We start from the raw sequence: 21241 nt of genomic DNA, 5'->3' as shown, positions 1-21241 counted from the left end.
ACACCCTTCCTCTGGTACTTTTCAGAAGGTCCTTGAAAGGAAAAATTTTTGTCATTTTTACAAGGGCAAGCCACCATATGAAAATGTTTATTATAGCTTTTTCTTATTGTCGCTATTTAATATTCACTCATTTTTCTAACTTTAAAATCTTCATATTGTTGATAGTGCCTTCTAAAAAAAGAGTATGGGACATATTTCTTCAGTTGTGCTTCTAACCTATCTTTTTTCGAAACACGTCTTATATATACAATAAAATGATATAATAATACTCTTCTGATCTTCTTTATAGGGTAGACCTAATATCTTTTGTCTTTATATAATTATCTCGTTAAACTCATTATATGAATGTATTTAACTCCTAATTTATCGTTCCATAGAATGTTATTTTCTTGAAAATTATATATATTAAATTTTAAAACAGAGTTAACAATAAAGTTTAAATTTTTTTTTGAATTTTGATAAAATACATTGAAATTATTTTATAAATAAAATAAGGTGATTGTAAAGTTAATAATGGCACTTGGGAATTGGGAAGGGAGGAGGGGTATTTAATTATGCCTTGTGTTGGAGAGACAACGGAGAATAAGTAAATTGGTAATGACCAATGATTAGGTGATTAGCTTTTGGGTGATGTTCCTTCGCAAAGATGCGCAAAGAAAGAAAGCAGACATGTTAACGTTAAGAGTACAACACCAATGTGATATTATCATTGTGTTGTTACTTTGTTATTTCATTCACTTCCTCACTCTCCAAACAAACCCAATCATTTCTTTGCTTTATTACTCTAAAACCCCCTCCTCAACACACCAAATCATGTCATGCTAGACACACCCCAATCGCCCCCCCCTTTTTTTCCCCTCTTTGTTTTCCTGTTTTCCTGTTTTAGTTATGTGATTATCACCTAATTAATTAAGGCATTGGATTAGTTTCGTTTAAGTTAAAATTAGCAGCGCGTGAATTGGGAAATCCCGCTGATAAAGGGACAGCCTCCCAACAAAATAACAACTCCCAATGCTCACACTTGTCCGTTGCTCCACAGCTCATGCCTTCCTTATTCACAACTCTTTCCCTCGGGGATATGCATGTTTAAATCTTTTTTAAATAAGAAAAATTCCTGAAATGCTATTAATTTGAAAACAATAATTGTACTATCATAAATAATAGTGCATATTTAAATATATTTTCTTGACGACAATTTCACCTTGCTGCTAGCCACACAAAAAAAAAAAAAGCAATATCAGTTTTTTCACCATATAGATATCAGGGAGTCATAGTCAAAAAATGACAAGGCTATTTAGGGAAATAAGAATATCGTTATCATTATTGTTTTGGGGAAAAATTATATTACCGAAATTCTATTGTGGGCCCTAAGGCCTGCTATAAATGAGGATGCTTTCTCCACATGCTAAAGTCTCCTGCGAAAAAGCACTTCACTGCCTCCGACTCCCAAGCTTTTCTCTCTCACTTCGCTCCCACCATCTCTCTCATTTTGATTCTCTGGCTCAAAGCAGAAAACTGCCAAAAACTGTAACTTCGGTGGACACGGAAGATACGACCACTGACCCAGATCAATTTCGAACTCAAAAGCCGATCGCCTATCGCTTTAGATAACAATGGTCGACGTCGACCGGAGGATGACCGGTCTTAACCCGGCTCATGTTGCCGGCCTACGGCGACTCTCTGCCCGTGCTGCGTCCGTTCCGGCCACTTCCTCTTCCTCATCCTCCCTGCCTGCACGTAACGGCCTCCTGTCGTTCTCTTCTCTGGCAGATAAAGTCATGACTCACCTCCGCAGCTCAGGCATACAGGTTCAACCTGGTCTCTCCGATGCGGAGTTTGCTAGAGCAGAGGCTGAGTTCGGTTTCGCATTCCCACCGGACCTTCGAGCCGTTCTCGCCGCTGGCCTTCCCGTCGGCCCGGGATTCCCAGACTGGCGCTCCCCTGGTGCTCGACTCCACCTTCGTGCTTCGCTGGATTTGCCAATCGCTGCGATTTGTTTTCAAATTGCCAGGAATACTTTCTGGTCCAAGTCCTGGGGTCCGAGGCCGTGCGAACCGGAAAAGGCATTACGAGTCGCCAGGAATGCGCTCAAGCGAGCTCCTCTTTTGATTCCTATCTTCAACCATTGTTACATTCCTTGTAATCCCTCCCTGGCCGGGAATCCTATATTCTTCGTGGACGAGAATAGGATCTTCTGTTGCGGTTTGGATCTATCGGACTTCTTCGATCGCGAGTCTCTTTTCCAGAGCTCCGAATCCGATCTTATACTGAAGAAGCAGAGATCCGTTAGCGAGAAATCCGCGGGTTCGTCGACCAACTTCTCGAGGAGGAGCTTAGACACAGGAATCGTCGCAGGAGGAAGAACACCGAGGTGGGTCGAGTTTTGGAGCGATGCCGCCGTTGATCGGCGGCGTAGGAACTCATCGTCTTCGTCGACATCTTCGCCGGGGAGATTCTTCGAGATCCCCCGGTCAGTAGTCCCGAAATGGGTTGAGGAATACATAGGCCAAATCGGGTCGGTTTTGAGAGAAGGCGGTTGGAGCGAGTCGGATGTATCCGATATCGTGGAGGTATCTGCGGCAGGGTTCTTCGAAGGAGAGATGGTGATGTTGGATAATCAGGCGGTGCTGGATGCTCTGTTGCTGAAAGCGGATCGACTCTCGGACTCGCTCCGTAAAGCCGGGTGGAGCTCCGAGGAGGTGTCGGACGCTCTAGGATTCGACTTTCGACGGGAGAAGGAAAGGAAACCGGTTAAGAAGCTATCGCCTGAATTGGTGGAGAGGATCGGGAAACTTGCAGAGTCAGTTTCCGGTTCATAGCGTTTCTCATTTCCTTCTCTTTGTTCACTTAAAAGGGAAAAAAGAAATTGAATTTTAATTTTGGTAAAGACATTGGGGCGTGTTTTGTAAACAATGAATGAGGAATTGGGAAAGGTAAGCGTAAAAAGCTGTATTGTACTGTTACGGAACAACATGGAATATAGATCAAAGGGTTCATAATTAAATGTTTACATATATAAATAAAATAGTTTACATACTGTTTGTTTTGTACAGCGCCGACTGATGAGCAATTACCTCTTGTTTTCTGTCTCTTTTTTTACCGGTAAGAGCAATATTTATCTGCATCATTTATAAATTCAACAGTGCACGTGTGCACATGTGATATCGTTTTTAGTTTTATCTTTATATTTTTTATCTGCTGAAAGCATCTTTTCTTTTTCTTTTTTTGAAAAAAAAAGTTCAAGTGAATTGAATCTTGGGAGCTTGTGAGGATGAGGATATGTCGTCTTCAGATTCAGAAAATGCTTACAAAAATCTTATAAATCACTTACTAATAATATCTTCGTAAAAACAGTAAGATTCGAATTCACAAATTTAGAATTTGATGTTGAAGGCATCTTTTCATTCTTGAGGAGTGAGTATGAGTGCCCACCATTAAAGTCTACTCTGCTGTCGTTTTGCTAGCAAAGATATTATCTGTAATAGAGAGTATCTGGGTAAAAATAAAATTATAATTTTAAAAATATTTTTACAGTATAAATATATAAAGAAATTTGTCTCGATTTATAAAAAAATATTTTTTAAAAGTGATTATTGAGTCATTTAAAGTTTAAACACCTCTTGAGATCAATGTTTTAAAACCCGAACCGGAAGTCAAATCGGAAAGATCAACGGGTTATGGTTCAATCAGTCAGATCGGTCGGACTGGTGACGTAATAATTAATTTAAAAAAATATTATATACATATAATTAGTATATATGAAAAATATCAAATTATTAAATAATTTAGAAATGCATTTAAATAATCTAAAATTATAATGAAATCATTAAAAATGGACTAAAACCTTATATATTTAAATTTATGTATGTTTAAAATATTTAATGATATTACAAATTATCAATTCATTCAAATCAAAATATTTTTTTAAAAGATGGACCAAATATCGAAACAAAAAGACTAGCGACTCACGATTTTAACACCACAATATATGAACTTTTCAATGAAATAATACTCTATGGTTATAAATAGTCTAAAAATATATTAGGATATTTAAGGGGATCAATTTTTTTTATTTTTCTTCTATTTTTTTAAAAAATTTTAGTATTTTTTCAGTCAGGCTAAAAAACCGTCCGGTTTTCTGAAAATCGTTCTGGTTCCCGGTCCAACTCCGGTTTCCGGCTTAATAACGGCTCAACTCTTGTCCAATCCGGCTCAACTATGTGAACGGTTTTTTGGTCTAAACCGAGCCGTCAACAAGTCTGGGTGACGATTCAACCGGTCCGATCGTCCGGTCCGGTCCGGTTCTTTAATCATTGCTTGAGATGATGTCGATTAAAGAAGCTAGGGGAAACTAAAAAGCCTATTTTGTTGCAAAAAATGGAAAATAATTATTTTCCACCTTTGGCCAGAAAAGAATGAGTTGATTAAGATGGTGATAAGAGACGAAATGGACTTGCAAGAGGAGACGTATAGGAGAAAAAGGGCACTAGACGAGGGGCAGTGATCTCAAACAAACGCGCGCGCGCACTCCATCTTTTCTGAAATTGGGAAAAAATAATTCTAAATCATTCCTTTACCAAGATAAGCAAAGACAAGTAGGTTTTAGAGAATGGAAATTCTTTATTATCATGATAATAAAAATTTCCTGTTTGTTTATCTTGCCATTAAAAATTTTCTGTTTTTATTAAGTGTTAAATGAGACATTTTCAACGAAAGTATTGTTTTCTTCTAAACAAATAATTTTACAGCCCTTGTAGTTCTAATTTGGTGCAATTTGATTTTTATAATTTTAATTTAATTCAATTGTAATCCGGTCTTTTAAGTTTAATTGAATATAACTTAGTCCCTCTACTCATAGTTTAACCATTTAAATAATTGATTCCCAAATTTTTAAAAATAAAATTATATATTTTGTAATATTTAAGAACTAAAATTTTAAATGATTAAAATTATAGAGAATAAGTTGTATTAAATTAAATTATAGGGACTAAGTTACAATCAAATCATAACCACCATTACCAAAAGATTTATTTTCCTTTTCCTTTCATTTGATTTTCACACGTCAAAACAAATGATTTGGGATCAACTGAATTATTTATTTTATTTTAAAAAATAAAATGAAAGTATTGAACCACACGTAATTTACTTTGAGGCCATGATCGTTAGTCGTGAATAATCAATCATGTATAATCGGATTAATTATTTGCATAAAAAAACTAAACGTAGGTAATTTATTTCAGGAAAAATTAGAAAGGAGATAATATACAAGTGTAAATTAATTTCAATTTTATAACAATTTGTTTAATTTTTCCATATTTTATATCGAGGATGATTGGTGCTTTAATAAAGGGCGACAGATAGGGATATTTAATAATTCCCAAAAAAAAAAAAAACAGTTTGGAAGGGAGCGAAGCGAGGGGAAGGAACATGTCATGTGATTTGATGAGGGGGCCTCAAAAGGTTCCGTACAAGGAAGCTTCTCAGTCTTCCATTTCACATTTCCTAAAGCTCAATCATAAGTTTCGTTAGTCTCGTTTCAGTTTAGTTTCTAATACTACCTCCTGTTTTAATTATAAGAGTTGATTAACTAATTTGAGAAGATTAAAAAAATAAATTAAGTTAGTTATTTATAATAAATAAGTATTTTTTTTAAATATCATTACTAATCAAGTGTATTGGTTAGAACAACAATTATTAGAAGGACTACCTTGTAAAAAAATGTATAAATATGAGAAACAAAATAGATTGGGGTCTTATATTTAAAACCAGAATAAAAATCAAATAAAGTCTTATATTAAGTGCCGGCGGAGGTAGTATTTATTTTTATTTTGGTTTGGTTTAAAATTTTTGGTTCCTGAGATAAAAACTGAAACCAAAATAAAATTAAATTTCAGTGATTAAAATCACTTAATTTAAATTTTAGAAACCAAAACTAAAATGAAATCAAACTTTAGAAATCAAAACTATTGACTTTAAATTTCATAATCAAAATTAAAATGAGATCAAATTCTAGAGACTAAAAATGATACTCCTCCGGTCCTAATTATAAGACCCAATTGACTTATTTAAAGAGATTAAGGAAGTAAGTTAAGTTGGTTATTTATAATAAATAAGTGTTGTCATTCCTAAAATATCCTTGCTAATTAAGTATATTGGCTAAAACTATCATTATTAGAAAGATTATCTTGGAAAAAAAATGCATAAATATAAGAGACAAAATGGATTGGGTCTTATAATTAGGACCAAATAAAAAGTCAAATTGAGTCTTATAATAAGGACCGGAGGAGTATTAATCTTTTGTGGAGGCACTTACATTTTCTTTTTTACTTGCAAAGAAAATGAATGTGCTAATTGATTCACTAACTCAACTTAAGATCTTAATATTAGTTTTGATTTGTCACTACTCCTTCTCAACTGATTATAGAATTAGCCTCTCTCACACGCATGCAAGCGTGTGTATACACACACACATACGTGTTTATATATATATATATATATATATATATATAAACACACATACATAGAGAGGGGGGTTGTTTTGGAGGAGGAGGGATCAGGGAGGGAGCATGGGAGAGAAAGATGTGCATGGAATTGGGAGCATGTGAAGGACTGTAGCATTGGCACGCCCAAGAGGAGGCATGACCCATTCATTTTGAGTTGTTTCTTCCGCCCACTGCTTGTATTTGTCTCTTCTATTTCCCACTCTTCTCTCTCTTCTTTTATTCCGTTCCTTTTTTTTTTTTTATTATGAGCAAACAAATAACATGAAACCCCAATTAACTTTAACAATACTTCCTTTTAAAAATATATTTTACAAATTTTTCACTTTTGTTTTGAAAAAAAGAATTGCATAATAAAAAGGGTTAATATAACTTTTTAGTTCTTGAAATTTGGGTCTATTTTAATTTTAATCTCTCAAATTTTAAATTTATTGTTTTAGTGCCTGGAATTTAGTCTACTTTAAAACATTAATCCTAAAAAATGTGATGGTGTTAAAATTTATTGAAGTGTCAAACAGTAACGATAAAATGATGATATAGACTTAGTAGATGGAACTTAGCTAGATCTTATATAGATAACAGAAGAGTAAAAAAAAAATAGGTCCTCAAATCCCAACTATTTAGCCCCCCTTTTTTTTCTTCACTATTCGTTTCAAGAACTATTCACTGTGTTATATTCTATTATAGAAAAATGGCATTAAGGACTCACCTAAGAAATTAAATACAAATTTTTTTAAAAGCATTAAATTAATCTGAAGTTCTAATTGACCTTATTGTCAAAAATTCACTGGTTTAATTACTAAATTGCCCTCATATTTTTTTGTTTTAAGTATGCATTGACAACTGAAAGGACAATTATTAACACCTTAAGATACAATGCATTAAATCTTCGTGATGCGCTGAGAAAATGTGTTATTAATACCTATCATGTTAGTTGTTAATCATTGTACTTTAAGGTGTTAATGGTTGCCCTTTCGGCTATCAATTTATACTTAAAAAAATGAAGGCAATTTAGTAATTAAATAAGTAGAATATTTTGCAATGAGATCTTTTAGAACTTCAAATTAATTTGATGATTTCAAGAGACTTTTTATATTTAATTTTCTTGGTAATGACCTTTATGTAATTTTTGCTTTTATTATTCACACAGGATCCAACTAAATGTCATTTGACAAGTTAACATCATCACTTCTAACGTCATTGATGATACTTTAGCAGATTTTAATAATTATTATACCTTTAGGGATTAATATTTTAAGAGAGACTAAATTTTATGAACTAAAACCATTTATTTAAAATTGGAAGGATAAAAAACTAAAATAAATTTAAATTTTGGAGACAAAAAATTATATTAATTCTAATAAAAATTTGAATGTTCTCTCTCTGATTTGGTCCTATACAGTAAGAAAATTTATGTGTGTGTACGCTACCTTTCTCTCGCAAACGGAAAAAACCAAAAAGCAAAGAAAAAAAGAAGTTGCTTGAATTAAAAGCAGGTGCATTTAATGAGAGAACAGGTGGCATGAATCCAGATGGGAGAAACCTGACTTAGATCATTGGTGAGGTCAATGTCTTGATCCTATACGCTGAAAATAAAACCAACGTTAACTTGGGCATGGAGATGGAATAAATACAAAATACATATTAATATACAAATTAGTTAATAATTAAATTTAGTTTTAAATATAGAAAGATGGTTCAGAGAAGTTAGGACGTATTTATTATGAATAATTTAATTAAATAATTATTTTAATATTTTTAAATTAATTATTAAGTTTTTATAGTACTGTTATATCCCAGAAGGGGACAAGGAATTAAGCAAAAATGAGAGAGAGGAGAGAAGAAAATGAGAGGGGAAAAGACGGGGGCGGGAGGGCCATGGGCAACGGTCACTGGCAGCACCGTTGACGATGTTGGGATCAAAAGTCATAGATAGGCTGAGGCCGTAGCGTTCCCTCCGGCACCGCCTATTGCTGCCTGTCTCGTTCCTTCTCAGATGGGCCCCACCCCCTCCTTCATTTATTGGTTCAAATTATGGGCTTTCCCTCTGTGGGCTCCACCCCCTCCCCATCTCACCTCTATTTCTACTTTCAGCGTTTTAAATGCTCCTACTTATTTCAACACCCCCCCCCCCCAAAAGAAAAGAAAATCTGCTGCCATAAATAAAATGATTATCTCTTCTTTCTTTTTTTGGACTCAAGAAATGATTATCTCTTTAAATCCTCAAGAAAGTATTTTTTTCACAATTTTACTCTTTAATAAATGACAGGTGTTTATTACAAGTGTTTGTGTATTTTTTGTGTTTAGATGCACTAGGTATGAATAATTTTAGAAGCATGTAAAAGGACATCACTCTATCACTACACCAGTTACTCACAGGAAAAAAATGTTTGTTACTCGATGTAAGTCATTTATAGCGTAATTAATGATAATTTTTTAATTTTACCTCTATTGAATACAATAAAAAATATGAGAAAATGTACAATACATTCTTTTATTAATACCTTTCTTTAACAAGGACAAGTGTCATTTTTTTTTATTATCAATTTCACTATATTTCTTAATATGTGAGAATAGAGTACAAGTGACTTATACCACTCTGATTTTAAATGAAAGACACTTGTTAGTTTTCAATGTAAGTTACTTATAATATATTTAATGCTTATTTTTCAATTTTATCTTTATATTTAATTTTTATTGGAAAGAGAGAAAGGAAGAAGATATATGAGAATGGTTTGTAAATGTAAAAAGAAAGAGAGAAACTTTAATAAAAATAAAGTAAAAACTTATGTCAATTTAATAAATTTATTGATGTGCGATAACGTATTACAAGTAACATGTGTCATGAATAGGAGCGGTGACCGGTGAGTGGGAATAGGGTGGTGTGACTTTCAAGGGGTTGTCAATGTCAGGAATTTTTTTCAAGATACAAATCATAAAATAAAATTGGGAATAAATCCAAAAGTCAAGAACCCGAAAAAGTTTTACGTTAATATAGAAGACAAGTACATGTTTGTAAAATGAAATGTTTCTTGCTTAGATGAGAAATATGCCAAGGAGCTAAATATAAAGAAAAAATGTGGAGGAAATGGAATTCCAAGCTAAACACATCCATCCTGGAGCTATTTAATTTGGTGCCAAATGTCTTGACTTGACTTGGAGGGGAATGGAACCCTATTCGTTAAGGAACTTACTGTGTTCAATTCAAAGTACACTACTCTCATGCGTCTGTCCAGCAAAGGGAGGCAAACGCCGTTTGGTTTTGGGTAGGAGTAGAACTTCCTCACTCTGAACGTCCGTTTCTTGGTTTGCATTATTGCAGGGCGAGCTTCGGCTCATTAATCTTCCTCCTATTTTGGTCCCTGCCTTGTCATCAATCATCATCCCCTAAAAGAACACACAAATTATTCATCCACATTATTGGTTCATCAACACGCGACTGAGCTGTAACTATCCTGGGGCCTTTTCAATTGGCGAGTCAAAAACCCCCTTGATTGCAACGGCTTTCATATCCACTTCCTCGCACTAATCTAATCTTCTTCTACCACCGTAAAACTGGCTGAAATTACAGTGTAAAGAACCTGGCAACCAGACTCATTTCTCCGGCTTCTATTTATATGCTTTTGGGGAATTGTTTCAAGAATGGCTAACAATTATGAAATGACGTCCATGACCGTATGGTAGGCTCTAGGTTTCTGGCTTGGGCAATTCACAAGATCAGGGAAGAGGAATTCCCTTGTAAGGAAGGGGTACAGAATGGCTCGAGACCCAGGCAAAATTTAGTTCACCAGAACAGCAATCTGAGTTTCATTCAGAGAATGTCTTTGTTGCGATGCACAACATTATTAGGTGAGTTTCAGCAGTGTAGAAAACTTACAGCCTGATATCGATATGGTAGCTTCAATAATTTCACGTACGCCACGATGAGGGGTCCTCATTCCATTGTCTGTTCCTGCATCGTCAGAATATGGAGCCCAGTCTGCTCTAAATATTACCCCTCGTACAATAATTGTGGGAAATCTACGCCCCCATCTTAACTCTTACCCCTTCTCTTTTTCTTTACTTTTTTTTTCATAAAACTTTCTTAAATTTTGAATTAGTTGCACATCACTTCCCTGACCTTTGACAGTTTAAGTTAAGAATCCTGATATTTCATGTTTTGATTATAAACTTCCCTGCCATTAAAATTACTGTTAACATTAACGGAACTTGTCATGTCACAATCTTTATATATTTTATTACATATCATATCAATTAAAAAATAATATTTGACATTTGACATGGTATTTGAAATTTTTTCTAAAAATTTAAAATGAAATGATTAAAAGTATAAAATACTTTAAAAAATATTTAAAATATTTATCTAATCATGTCTTTTTAAATGAAAAAAAATATAAAATACTTAAAATTATATGTCAAATGATAATTATTATTTTTTTAGTTGATATGATATATAATAAAAAAATTTAAAAATTTTAACATGACAAAAACTGTTAATGTTAACAGTAATTTTAACCACAGGAGAATTTATAGTCAAAACATGAAACATTAGGATTCTTAATTTAAACTTTTAAAGATTAGAGAGATGGCGTGTAACTAATTCAAAGTTTAAGCAAGTTTTGTGTATTTTAGTCTTTTACACACACATTTTCTCAGGGCAAGTCTCGAAAACTTGAAACACTTCGAGGCTGTCATACCGCATCTAGGAACTAAACCAAGTAATTTGTGCGGTTAATAACCTTTCGTAATTCAAAATTAACTGTCTTAACACACTTAGCTACCATTCGCACTTTGTCTTTTGTTACAAAACTACTTCCACCGGTTCATAATATACTACCTGCAGTTCTAATTATAAAACCCAGTTGACTAATTTGGAGAGATTAATGAACTTAGTTAAATTAGTTATTTGTAATGAATGGGTGTTGTTTTTCCTAAAATATCCTTACTAGTCAAGTTTCTTATCTAGAACTACTATTATTAGAAGGATTATCATGGAAAAAAGTAGATAAATATGATAGATAAAGTAGACTGGGATCTTATATTTAAAACCAAAATAAAAGTTAAACAAAGTCTTATAATAAGGACCGGAAGTAGTACTCCCTCCGTTTCTTATTATAAGAGACGAATAACCGAATTACGTTGATCAAAAAACAGTTTAAATTAGTTAAGAACAATTAATATGTAAAAAATTTATTTTTTTTTCCAAAAATGCCCTCATTAATAAGGAGAGAGAGCATGAGAGAGAACAATAGTAAATTCTTAAAAGAAAGAGAAGTGGGAAGGAGAGAGAGTGTGAGTTGGAGACAATAAATATGAGTAAAATAGGAAATCAACACAAAAAAGTAGAAATAACTTTTAAGTGTCTCTTATATTTAGGAACATGCTATAAGCATCAAATGTCTCTTATAATAAGGAACGGAGGGAGTATAATATAAGATGTTAGTTGTGTTTTTTCACAAATTAACGAATATTTTTCAAATTGACAAGAGTTACATATTTTATTTTTATTAAAGAATGAGATTAGAAAATTCCTTCTTCTCTCTCCTGTATTTAAAATTCTCTCTCCTTTTTGTAATAAAGGATAAAAGTGAAAGTATATCATTAGTTACACTGTCACCCTATATTTTAAAACCAAAATTTTCTTCTAGAAGTTTCTTATATCATGGACATGTGGGAGGATAATGCATTTCCCCTTCATGAGTCACTTGTAGGACAAAAAAATTATTTTTAAATGTAAATTACTTGTATGATAATAAGTTTTTTTTCTAATTTTACCTTTATTGACTTAAATATGTGAAAGAAAATATAAAACATTTTTCAAATACTCTTCATTTAATAAGGGCAAAACGTGAAAAAAAAAAACATCAATTTAATACATTTCATACAACAACAACAAGCCTTATCCCACTAGGTGGGGTCGGCTACATGAATCACACGACGCCATCGTGCTCTGTCAATAATTAAGTCCTTAGATATGTTGTTGATTAAGAGGTCTCGTTCAATAACCTCATTAAACGTTCTTCTTGGTCTTCCTCTATTCCTTTTTATGGGACTCCATTTTGTCTGATCCACTCTCCTCACCGGGGCCTCCAATGGCCTTCTCTGCACATGTCCAAACCATCTTAAGCGATTTTCAACCATTTTCTCTTGGATAGATGCCACACCGACTCTTGCTCTGATATTTTCATTTCGAATTCTCTTTTCTTGTATGACCACACATCTATCTCAACATCCTCATTTCTGCTACCCCAACTTTGTGCTCTTGTTTTCCCTTTATTGCCCAACATTCACTACCATACAACATAGCCGGTCTTATAGTAGTCCAATAAAATTTTCCTTTAAGTTTCTTAGGTACCTTCTTATCGCAAATAACTCCGGTAGCTTTCCTCCACTTTAACCAGCCAGTTTGTATTCTATGAGAAACGTCTCCATCAATTTCCCCATCCTCCTGTATAATGCATCCTAAGTATTTAAACTTTGATACTTGAGGAATGATTTGCTCCCCCATCTTCACCTCCAAATCCCCATTACCTTACCTCCCCCCAAAATCACAATACATATATTCTGTTTTGTTCCTGCTCAAGCGGAAACCTTTCGACTCCAACGTCTTTCTCCATAACTCCAATCTAGTGTTAATCTCTTCTTTTGATTTCGCCATAAGAACTATATCATCCGCGAAAAGCATAGACTTAAGAATTCTTTCTTGAATAGATTCAGTTAGAACATCCAGAACAATGTTGAATAAGTACAGACTCAAAGAGGATCCCTAATGTAGGCCAATCTGCTGAAATTGGGATACAAAGGATTTGTAAATAAAAATATACTATAACGTTTCAAAGTTTAAGATAATCCACTCAGATAATAATATTATGAATAATACGGGTTTTTGTAATTTTATATATTACCGGGACAGGCCAGACTTTATATAGTAATATGCTTATACGCATCCATACCATACAAAACTCATGTACGGTTTACATTGAATAATCCTGCCCATCGTCTTGAATAACAGAGTTGCACGAGGGCAGAGGCACAGAACTGCGACAATCAGATTTTGAGCCTAGCGGTTAGTCAAACGTCGAAGGTTCCTTCCTGTTTGCAATTAACTTGCCCTATGAAAGCAGGCATGATTCATGTTAATTTTGAAGAGCAACGCTTCTTTTCTGTGCATCCCATTCCCCATAGGCGAGCAATGCAACCAATCTCAATCATTTTGCAGGTGAAAATAACCATGAAATCATCGAATTCATAAAATTTAAAAGTTAATCACATCGATATAATTTCCCTTTGAGCTAGGGGCTATAATAAGAGAACATATAACAGTAGACATGCCTGCAAAGTACATGTTACAGACGCCAATCCACTTTTTCACCACGCGTTCCATTACTGTTAACTGAATAAGTTAATAAAGTAACAACAAAGTGTTTATCTGGATGTTTACAAAAGAGAGGTCAATCCAAACCAACGGAGCTGATGGTAGAAAGACCACTAATTGTTGAAACTCATGCTTCACGCTCCTCAGTATGGCCTATACCTCCAATCTGCCCTCGATGGTCTTGCACTTCCAATTCCATAACCCCACTGCAAAACCAAATACAGTGCCTAAGTCCAAAACATGCACTTTAAATTCAATAGTCTTGTGCTTTAGCAGATCGTTCTGATGCAAGGTACACTTGCACCAGCAGACAATTAATTGAATTTTACATAATTTACACAAAAGTATACAAATAAAACTGAAGTCTCCATCAAAAAAAAGCTTTGTACTTAGTTCAATGATTCGATCATAAAATCATTGACGTACAGACATCATCGAAGTCTAGTTCAATAATTCGATCATAAAATCAGTGATGTACTTACATCATCGAAGTCCAGGCTACCATACATCCTCCCATAGGTGCGCATAGGACCACCATATCCCCCAAAAGTATCCACACTGCTCATCATAAAATTCGAACTGGGCCCAGCATCATCAAGAGGTGTGGCTGAATCTATAGCAACCTGCATATGCAAGTTTGTAACTCAAACCATGCATTGACTACACAGGGAATTTAGAGCAACACATGATTCAGAAGAATAAATCTGTGAAACCTCCATATGTGCACGTGCATGCATCATAAAAAATTCACCACTGGAGCTGACATTGTGATGTCAAAAAAATCCACATATTCGAGACTGCTGTAGGTCCATTTGTACTGGTGAAATCTATACATATATCATGGGCGTCTTTGCTCGCACGCAACCATTTTTTCATATTTCGTACCATCTATGCTATTCTATATAATCTATCAAAAAAAGTAAGATGACTGGCACAGTTCATTACTATAGGTTACACTTTCTAAGGTCAAATCAAGCAACATATTATCATTTTCTAATTGCAGTGTTATTTTAAATTTTCATTTCCGGCAGAGGAAAGTTATTCTACTAATTAAATAATTAAATAATGTCATACTGTGCATTGTGTATTGTGATATAATATCACCTAGACCTCTAGGTAATAATCGGCACTGAGCTCCACCCTTTTTTTGGGCCAGGGGGGGTGTTATTTCCAGACACGGATCCCTTAAAACATCATCTTAAACACTACGTTCAAAATTCACCTCCAAAAGGGGGGTTGGCGCAGAGAGAGAGAGAGAGAGAGAGGCAAAACAGCAAACAGAGGACTCCTGTAGATTTAAATAATGGCATACACAGAACTAAATCCAATTAAAGTACCTGATGTCCACAAATCTCATGAGACCTCCGAGAGACACGATCTGCTACACCATCTTCAGCAAAAGTTACAAAACCAAAACCTCTATGGCCTGCTCTCTTGGGATCCTAGAACCAACGAGACAAGCAATAAGTCATCTTTCAAAATTCACAAATGCTTTTGTTTCTTAATAAAATTTCTCACCTTTGGAACATATACGTCTAAAATACGGCCAAACCTTCCAAAATACTGGCGAAGATCATCAGCTGTTGCTTCAGGGGGAAGGCGGCCAACAAAAATTTTTTTGCCCATTCCACGAATGGGTTCTCCCCCTAAAAATTAAAACAACAAGGCAATCAGCTAAAAATTAAAACAACAAGGCAATCAGCAAGTTATAACAACTGGTCAACAACATGGGACACTGCTTCCATGCTTACTTCCATAAACTGGGCCAGGATGATCATACAAAGTAGGAGCACCAAGGGCTGCATATCTAGTTGCTGCAGATATATATGCATTGTATGCACCATACCCTCCCTGTGACATTCTGCCAATAGGCCTGAAATCATCTTCCTGACAGGATAGAATTAAAGTTAATCAACTATAAAAAAATCACATAGAACATTACTGATGATCAGACATCTTTCTGTGAGTAAATAATGGACTTGTGCACAAATATAGATGATCCCTTTGGTTCAAGGCACATTAAAGCAGTTTCACAAACTTAAGGCAGCAAAGTTTTTTCTATCCGGCCATGAAAATACAGTTAATCAGAATTTCGCAGCTCCTTTTAACTATACAAAATCTTGCCTTTGGTGTTGCCCGATCAACAACCACAGCAGAACCTCCCAGTTCATGAGTATCTGCCATTAAATTCTCCACAGATTCTGCAACGCAAAAAGATTCTTTCAGTACTTGGTCCATCTTCTCAACCATATTTCTAAGGAAAGACTAAGTTTCTCCACGATGTCATGAAGGCCATGAAAGTTTTATTGATGGCACTGACTTCCAAAGGGTGCCTCGAGAGACATCAACACAAGACAAATCTACACTTGAAAGAACCAAAATACAACTTCTTATGCAAACCGTGGGTTTAATCCATCAAGACTAAAACTGATAACCATTATAAAATTGTAAACTATTAAGCACATTTAAGTCACAGTTATTTTATTTTTAATTTTTAAATTATAAAATATTTATTAAATTTTTTAAATTATGTTTATACTTCCCATCTTTATTTTTTTAATTTTATTGTTGTTTGTTCAGTTGAAATATTTTTGTATATTTGTATTACAATTTATTTCATAATTAAATTTAAAATAGAATATAAATAAAATTATATTATGTTAATTAATTATAACTAGTTCACCCACAGGCTCTAAACTCTAAACCGGTGAGTCACCAATTCAATGACTCGCAGGCTTTTAATACCTTGCACTGGACAGAAATGACATACTAATGTTTTTCACGGACTTTTGAATCCACACACCTAATTACAAATTTGACATCGAGAAAACATAATGAAGGGCCATAAGGAGTAGAACCAAGACTTCTAATAAATGCCCATCACTAGACTACAAAATACATCATTATCAACCTAGTACCGATGGGTAGAAATTACGGAATATTATTCTCTATCAACTCCATCCTGCCAGGTAAAACTTCTATGAAGCTTTGCATGCATATATTTGAAGACGAGTTGTGTCACCCCGGTCTCCACCCTTAAAAAGACTCTGGGACACTTCAAGAAATTTAGGAGGATTTCAAACCCATCCCCAAAAAAAAAAAAAAAATCCCAGTAACTTTCTCCACTTCACTTCTGCAGCAACAACTCGTGTTCCTATCAAGCTGACATTTAAGCAAAACACAAATTACCTTGTCCTTGGTTTTGTATTTTACCAAAAACAGATGTTCCCGCCTTATTAACTATTAAATTACTCTCAAATTTCTCTTTTTGCCAATGTTTATCAAAATCCAAGAAAATTGCCAAGATGATGTTTAATTATTAAAAAAAAAAAAATGGCGCCATTATAAATTTATAAAATGCAAACAGCTAAAAGCACAGCTGAGAGAGAATCTTCTTTTCCTTTTGGGCAAGCATGAGAGAGAATTAGGTACCTGCATTAGCAAAAGTTATGAAACCAATTCCCCGATGTGATTTTGAGCCCTGGTCCTGTATGAACAACAAGAAGCCTTATTCCACTAGCAGAATTGAAATAAATCATGATGCATCCTCTCAAAAAAGGAAAAAAGAAAGAAAAGAAAAGGACAAGATCTGTAGGGCAATTGAATACACACAAATGTTCAAACAATAAAGTGCATACATAAACGTATGTATTAATGTGTCTATTGATCACAGGGACAGAAGTACCTTTGGCATGTATAAATCTGTTATCTCACCATATTTCTCAAAATGACTGCAAGAAGGAAAATCGGAATGAGAGTAATGCTATAATATTATCACCTCCTGATACTAATTGATACATTTAAAGAGGATACAACAAGGCAAGGAGAGTCTTATCACCCATTTAATGAAGAAAGAACATCCATACCTTCTAAAAGTTGCTTCTGTTACAGATGGTGGAATCCTGGCCACAAAAATTCTGGTAACTTTCTTCACTGGTGCCCTCATCTCCTCCTTCAACACGAAGGCACAATATCAAGAATAAGTAAATCTTTATGTCCATGGAATTATACATACATAAAACAACACAAAAATTGAAAAGAACCAAAGCAGGCTAGAAAAAGTAGAAACATAAGATTAGAAACATAAATATCAGTTAGAAGGAAACCTTTGGTGTGGCCACTTTGACTTCCAGCATCCTATTGCCAAGAACATGTTCGCTTGATAATGCTGTCTGCAGCCATAATGTCGTCACACTGAAGACTCAGCACATATGCATCGCGAGCGATAAATATATGTAAACGTATGAAAATCATTACCTTAGCATCATCAACTGATGCAAATGTAACATATCCAAAACCACGAGACCGGCCAGTTGACCGCTCCTAAAATTCACAAATACTATTAGTAAAACATGCGTCCAGAAAATTTCAATACAATAAAAACAATATTTTAGGATTAACATTACTTGATCTATAACTCTATACTCCAACTAACCCTCTATAAGACAACTATGCTTGATCACCTACGAGTAAAGCCATAAAGTATAAGACTAGCTTATTTTCTGACTTCTTTTACGACACCAAGGTTATGCATTTAAGTTCCATTCTCCAATGTTCACCAAGGAAGTACAAGTATCCACTTGTCAGTTGACACTAAACTATTAGAATAGAATTTTTGGCCTGCCTTTACAAGAAAATAGAGCATGGATTACATCAAAGCAGATAAATCAGCTTACACTTCCAATGGAACTCAGGTGCATTGAGGTAGGAAAAATAAAATTTATATTCAAAATTTTACAGCAAGGAAATCTATGTTAAAAGTAAGGAGGATGATAAATTGTTTATCAGATTGCTTAAGATTTCTTTGGACTGAGAGAGGCCTAAATTTTATTAACCAAGAATTGTAATGCAGTGAAAGGTTAAGGGGACTTGCTTTTATTGCACAATTTATTGGTGAGATCAATTCCCATCCAGATTCCAGGATAAATAAATACTATGGATCATCTCATTTGGGGGAAAAAAACAATGAAAGAAAGAAAAGAAAAGATCCATAATCAATCAACCTTAGTTCATACAGGTACAAAGTGTATGAAAAGAAAATTTAATCAATATAACCAGCTAATATTAACAAATAACAAATAAAATAAAACCATCACGTTTAACTGGGTCAATTCAAGGTTAATGGTCATCAAACACATATGCCATAATAATACACAGGAGTGCTTAAACCCCGGGAACGAGAGAGAGAGAGAGACCACAAGGGACTGACCTTCATGACAATACAATCTTCCAATTCACCAAATTTGCTCATATAATCTTTCAACCCCTCAGTATCGACTTCCCAAGGAATACCCAAAACCTGAGATGCAGTTATGTGATTACAGCAAAGGATTAACTAATCAAGGAAACATAGAATTAAAAAGGGGGGAAATATGAGAAGCTTTAGCATTGTAATTTACGGGTAACATGTAAACGCAAACAAACTGAATGACAAGGACTAACCACAAGTTTTCGCTGCTCCATGAGGAAATTCGACAAGATGCAAGGACAGAGAACCGACGGCAGCAGGGGGAGAAATTCCTAAAACATTTAAAAACAGAAAAATTCTCTCCACCTTCTCTCTCAGCTCAGCACTCAGCGTTCTCACCCCTCTCTCTCTAAATCTCTCACACTCGCCCCCTGCACATAATAAGCACACTTCTTTCTCACACACAAATTTCGTCATCATATACCAAATGAAAATCACCTTTGGAGCCTGGAGTTCAACAGCGATTGAATTACAGCTCGAAGAAAAAAAGACAAAAATACAAGAAAATCTTTGGATTGCGCACTCACTAACCTTGGGAAACCTGGATATACCAAAACCCTAGAGCGCAGATCTCCCTCTCTATATCCCTCTACCTCTCAAGCTCGCGGGGCACGGCGCCTTCTCGTGTCTCAGAATAGGATGCCCTCTGCACGTTCCCTCTAGGGCGAATTCGAACGGGATTATGGGATTGGGATGTGGATTTGGGTCTTCCGGCTTAATATTGCGTCGCATATTTTCGCGGATCCCCCGTGACCGAATGATTAACCGGATCTCCTTCATCGCTCGTCATGTGCTTCTATTGTTTTATTCTTTCATTTTAAAACCATAAAAACAAAAAGAATTAAATAATTAATTATATAAATTTCAAAAACCTAGTTAAATTAATTGCCTGTAAAAATATGTTTTGTTTTTTAGAGAATTACAATGAAGTCCTAAAAAAACATAATTATCAAACAAGCCCCAGAAATTATCATTTTCTACTTTAAAAGTTATCATACTGCTTATGTTGTTATTGAGACTTTTTAATAATTATGTTTTTTTAAAATTTTATTGTAATTCTCCTTTTTTTAAAGATACTATCCCTGCTTCTAATTTTTTACTGGGAAAATAAAAAAAAAGTTAGAAATTACTAAATTCTAAATAAGAAATGTCAACCAAAATTTATTATCATTTGCAATTCAGTGTTGTTACTACCAAATAAAATATTATTACCAAATCTGATTTGTGATTTAGTAATTTTTAACTTTTTTTATTATTTTCTCTTAGTTATTTATAAAGAATATATTTTAAAATATTCCTCCTTTTGATCATTTATCTTAAAAACTATTTGCATTAATAAATATGTGTAGTCAACAAGTATAATTTTAAAAATAAAAAATATAACAATAAAAAAATTAAGATTTTATATTCATCATTAAAGCAAATTTTTCTGGCGATATGCGCAATAAATTTTCAATTAAATCGTATATTTAAAATTAAAATTAGTAAAAATATTTTAACATAGATATTTTGTGAAGACCGATCCTACTTCTATTCCCCTCCTTGCTTCAGTCTCTCACATGAATGGTTTGTTTTCTTAAGAAAGTATCAATAAAACACAAGACAATTACACTGAGTGCATGTCCCTATCATCAGCTCCATATCATTTTTTGTCAATACATCGTTTTATAAGCTCCCTTGGCCTTCCAATGCCATTCAAATGTAATAGTCGAACTCTCTGTGATGATTTTTCTCATGGATAGCCTTCAGCATACAATAATTTTTGTTATGCGAGGTTATTTTGGACCAAAAGTATACTTATTGCAAAGGTAACAAATATTTTGATGAGATTTATTTTTATTTATTGGTGTAAAATTTAGAATCATTATAGTTTTTTGGTACTAAAAAAATTGTATTTTTTTTTTGAATTAGGTTATAGCTACCCCTATCCAACCCCAAAAGGACAGACTAATTCGGAGTTTGCCCAGAAAGGCGGGGTGAGATGTCGAAACCGAGACCTGGAGACGAGTGTACACCTTGGGCACCCTTTCTAACCACCAGCCACCAGGCCAAGCGACAGAGCTCAAAACAATTATATTTTATGTACAAATTTTTTTTGATAAATAGCGCGTGGGGACT

General features: G+C 34.2%; 2 protein-coding genes across 3 annotated transcripts; one reads left to right on the top strand and one right to left on the bottom strand.

Annotated features, from left to right (window-relative positions):
* Positions 1-1414: 1414 nt before the first annotated feature.
* Positions 1415-3057, top strand: LOC114738121 (uncharacterized). The gene has a single exon (XM_028926142.1). It carries the CDS (start codon positions 1614-1616, stop codon positions 2817-2819), a length of 1206 nt encoding a protein of 401 aa, XP_028781975.1. The 5' UTR covers positions 1415-1613; the 3' UTR covers positions 2820-3057.
* Positions 3058-13798: 10741 nt separating this feature from the next.
* On the bottom strand, positions 13799-19753 carry LOC114738074 (RNA-binding protein Musashi homolog 2). 2 transcript variants are annotated; one of them, XM_028926095.1, is made up of 14 exons: positions 19655-19753; positions 19318-19494; positions 19085-19174; positions 18133-18198; positions 17982-18047; positions 17742-17827; positions 17561-17606; positions 17308-17362; positions 16000-16076; positions 15627-15762; positions 15394-15521; positions 15213-15317; positions 14358-14498; positions 13799-14081 (listed from the first exon to the last, which is right to left on the bottom strand). In XM_028926095.1, the coding sequence occupies exons 2-14, from the start codon at positions 19336-19338 to the stop codon at positions 14019-14021; spliced, it is 1080 nt and encodes a 359-aa protein (XP_028781928.1). In that variant the 5' UTR covers positions 19339-19494; positions 19655-19753; the 3' UTR covers positions 13799-14018. The 2 variants fall into 2 exon arrangements, with proteins under 2 accessions (XP_028781928.1, XP_028781936.1); XM_028926103.1 differs by having other exon boundaries at positions 19318-19719.
* Between the last annotated feature and the right edge of the window lie 1488 nt (positions 19754-21241).

The sequence above is a fragment of the Neltuma alba genome, unplaced genomic scaffold, assembly GCF_004799145.2.
Source record: "Neltuma alba isolate B1F8T4 unplaced genomic scaffold, ASM479914v2 tig00002807_pilon, whole genome shotgun sequence".
In the NCBI taxonomy this organism is placed as follows: domain Eukaryota; kingdom Viridiplantae; phylum Streptophyta; class Magnoliopsida; order Fabales; family Fabaceae; genus Neltuma; species Neltuma alba.
The sequence above is the reverse complement of the archived record's forward strand: the minus strand, read 5'-3'. Positions and strand labels throughout refer to the sequence as shown.

What these genes read in the sequence shown, in the direction of transcription:
- LOC114738121 (XM_028926142.1), top strand. Translation starts at nt 1,614, where the DNA reads ATGGTCGACGTCGACCGGAGGATGACCGGTCTTAACCCGGCTCATGTT.
- LOC114738074 (XM_028926095.1), bottom strand. Translation starts at nt 19,338, where the DNA reads ATGGAGCAGCGAAAACTTGTG. An exon ending in TCAAAGTGGCCACACCAAAG is followed by an intron (nt 17,828 to 17,981) that starts GTTTCCTTCTAA and finishes TTCGTGTTGAAG; the next exon opens with GAGGAGATGAGGGCACCAGT. An exon ending in GTAGCCTGGACTTCGATGAT is followed by an intron (nt 14,082 to 14,357) that starts GTAAGTACATCA and finishes TTGGTTTTGCAG; the next exon opens with TGGGGTTATGGAATTGGAAG.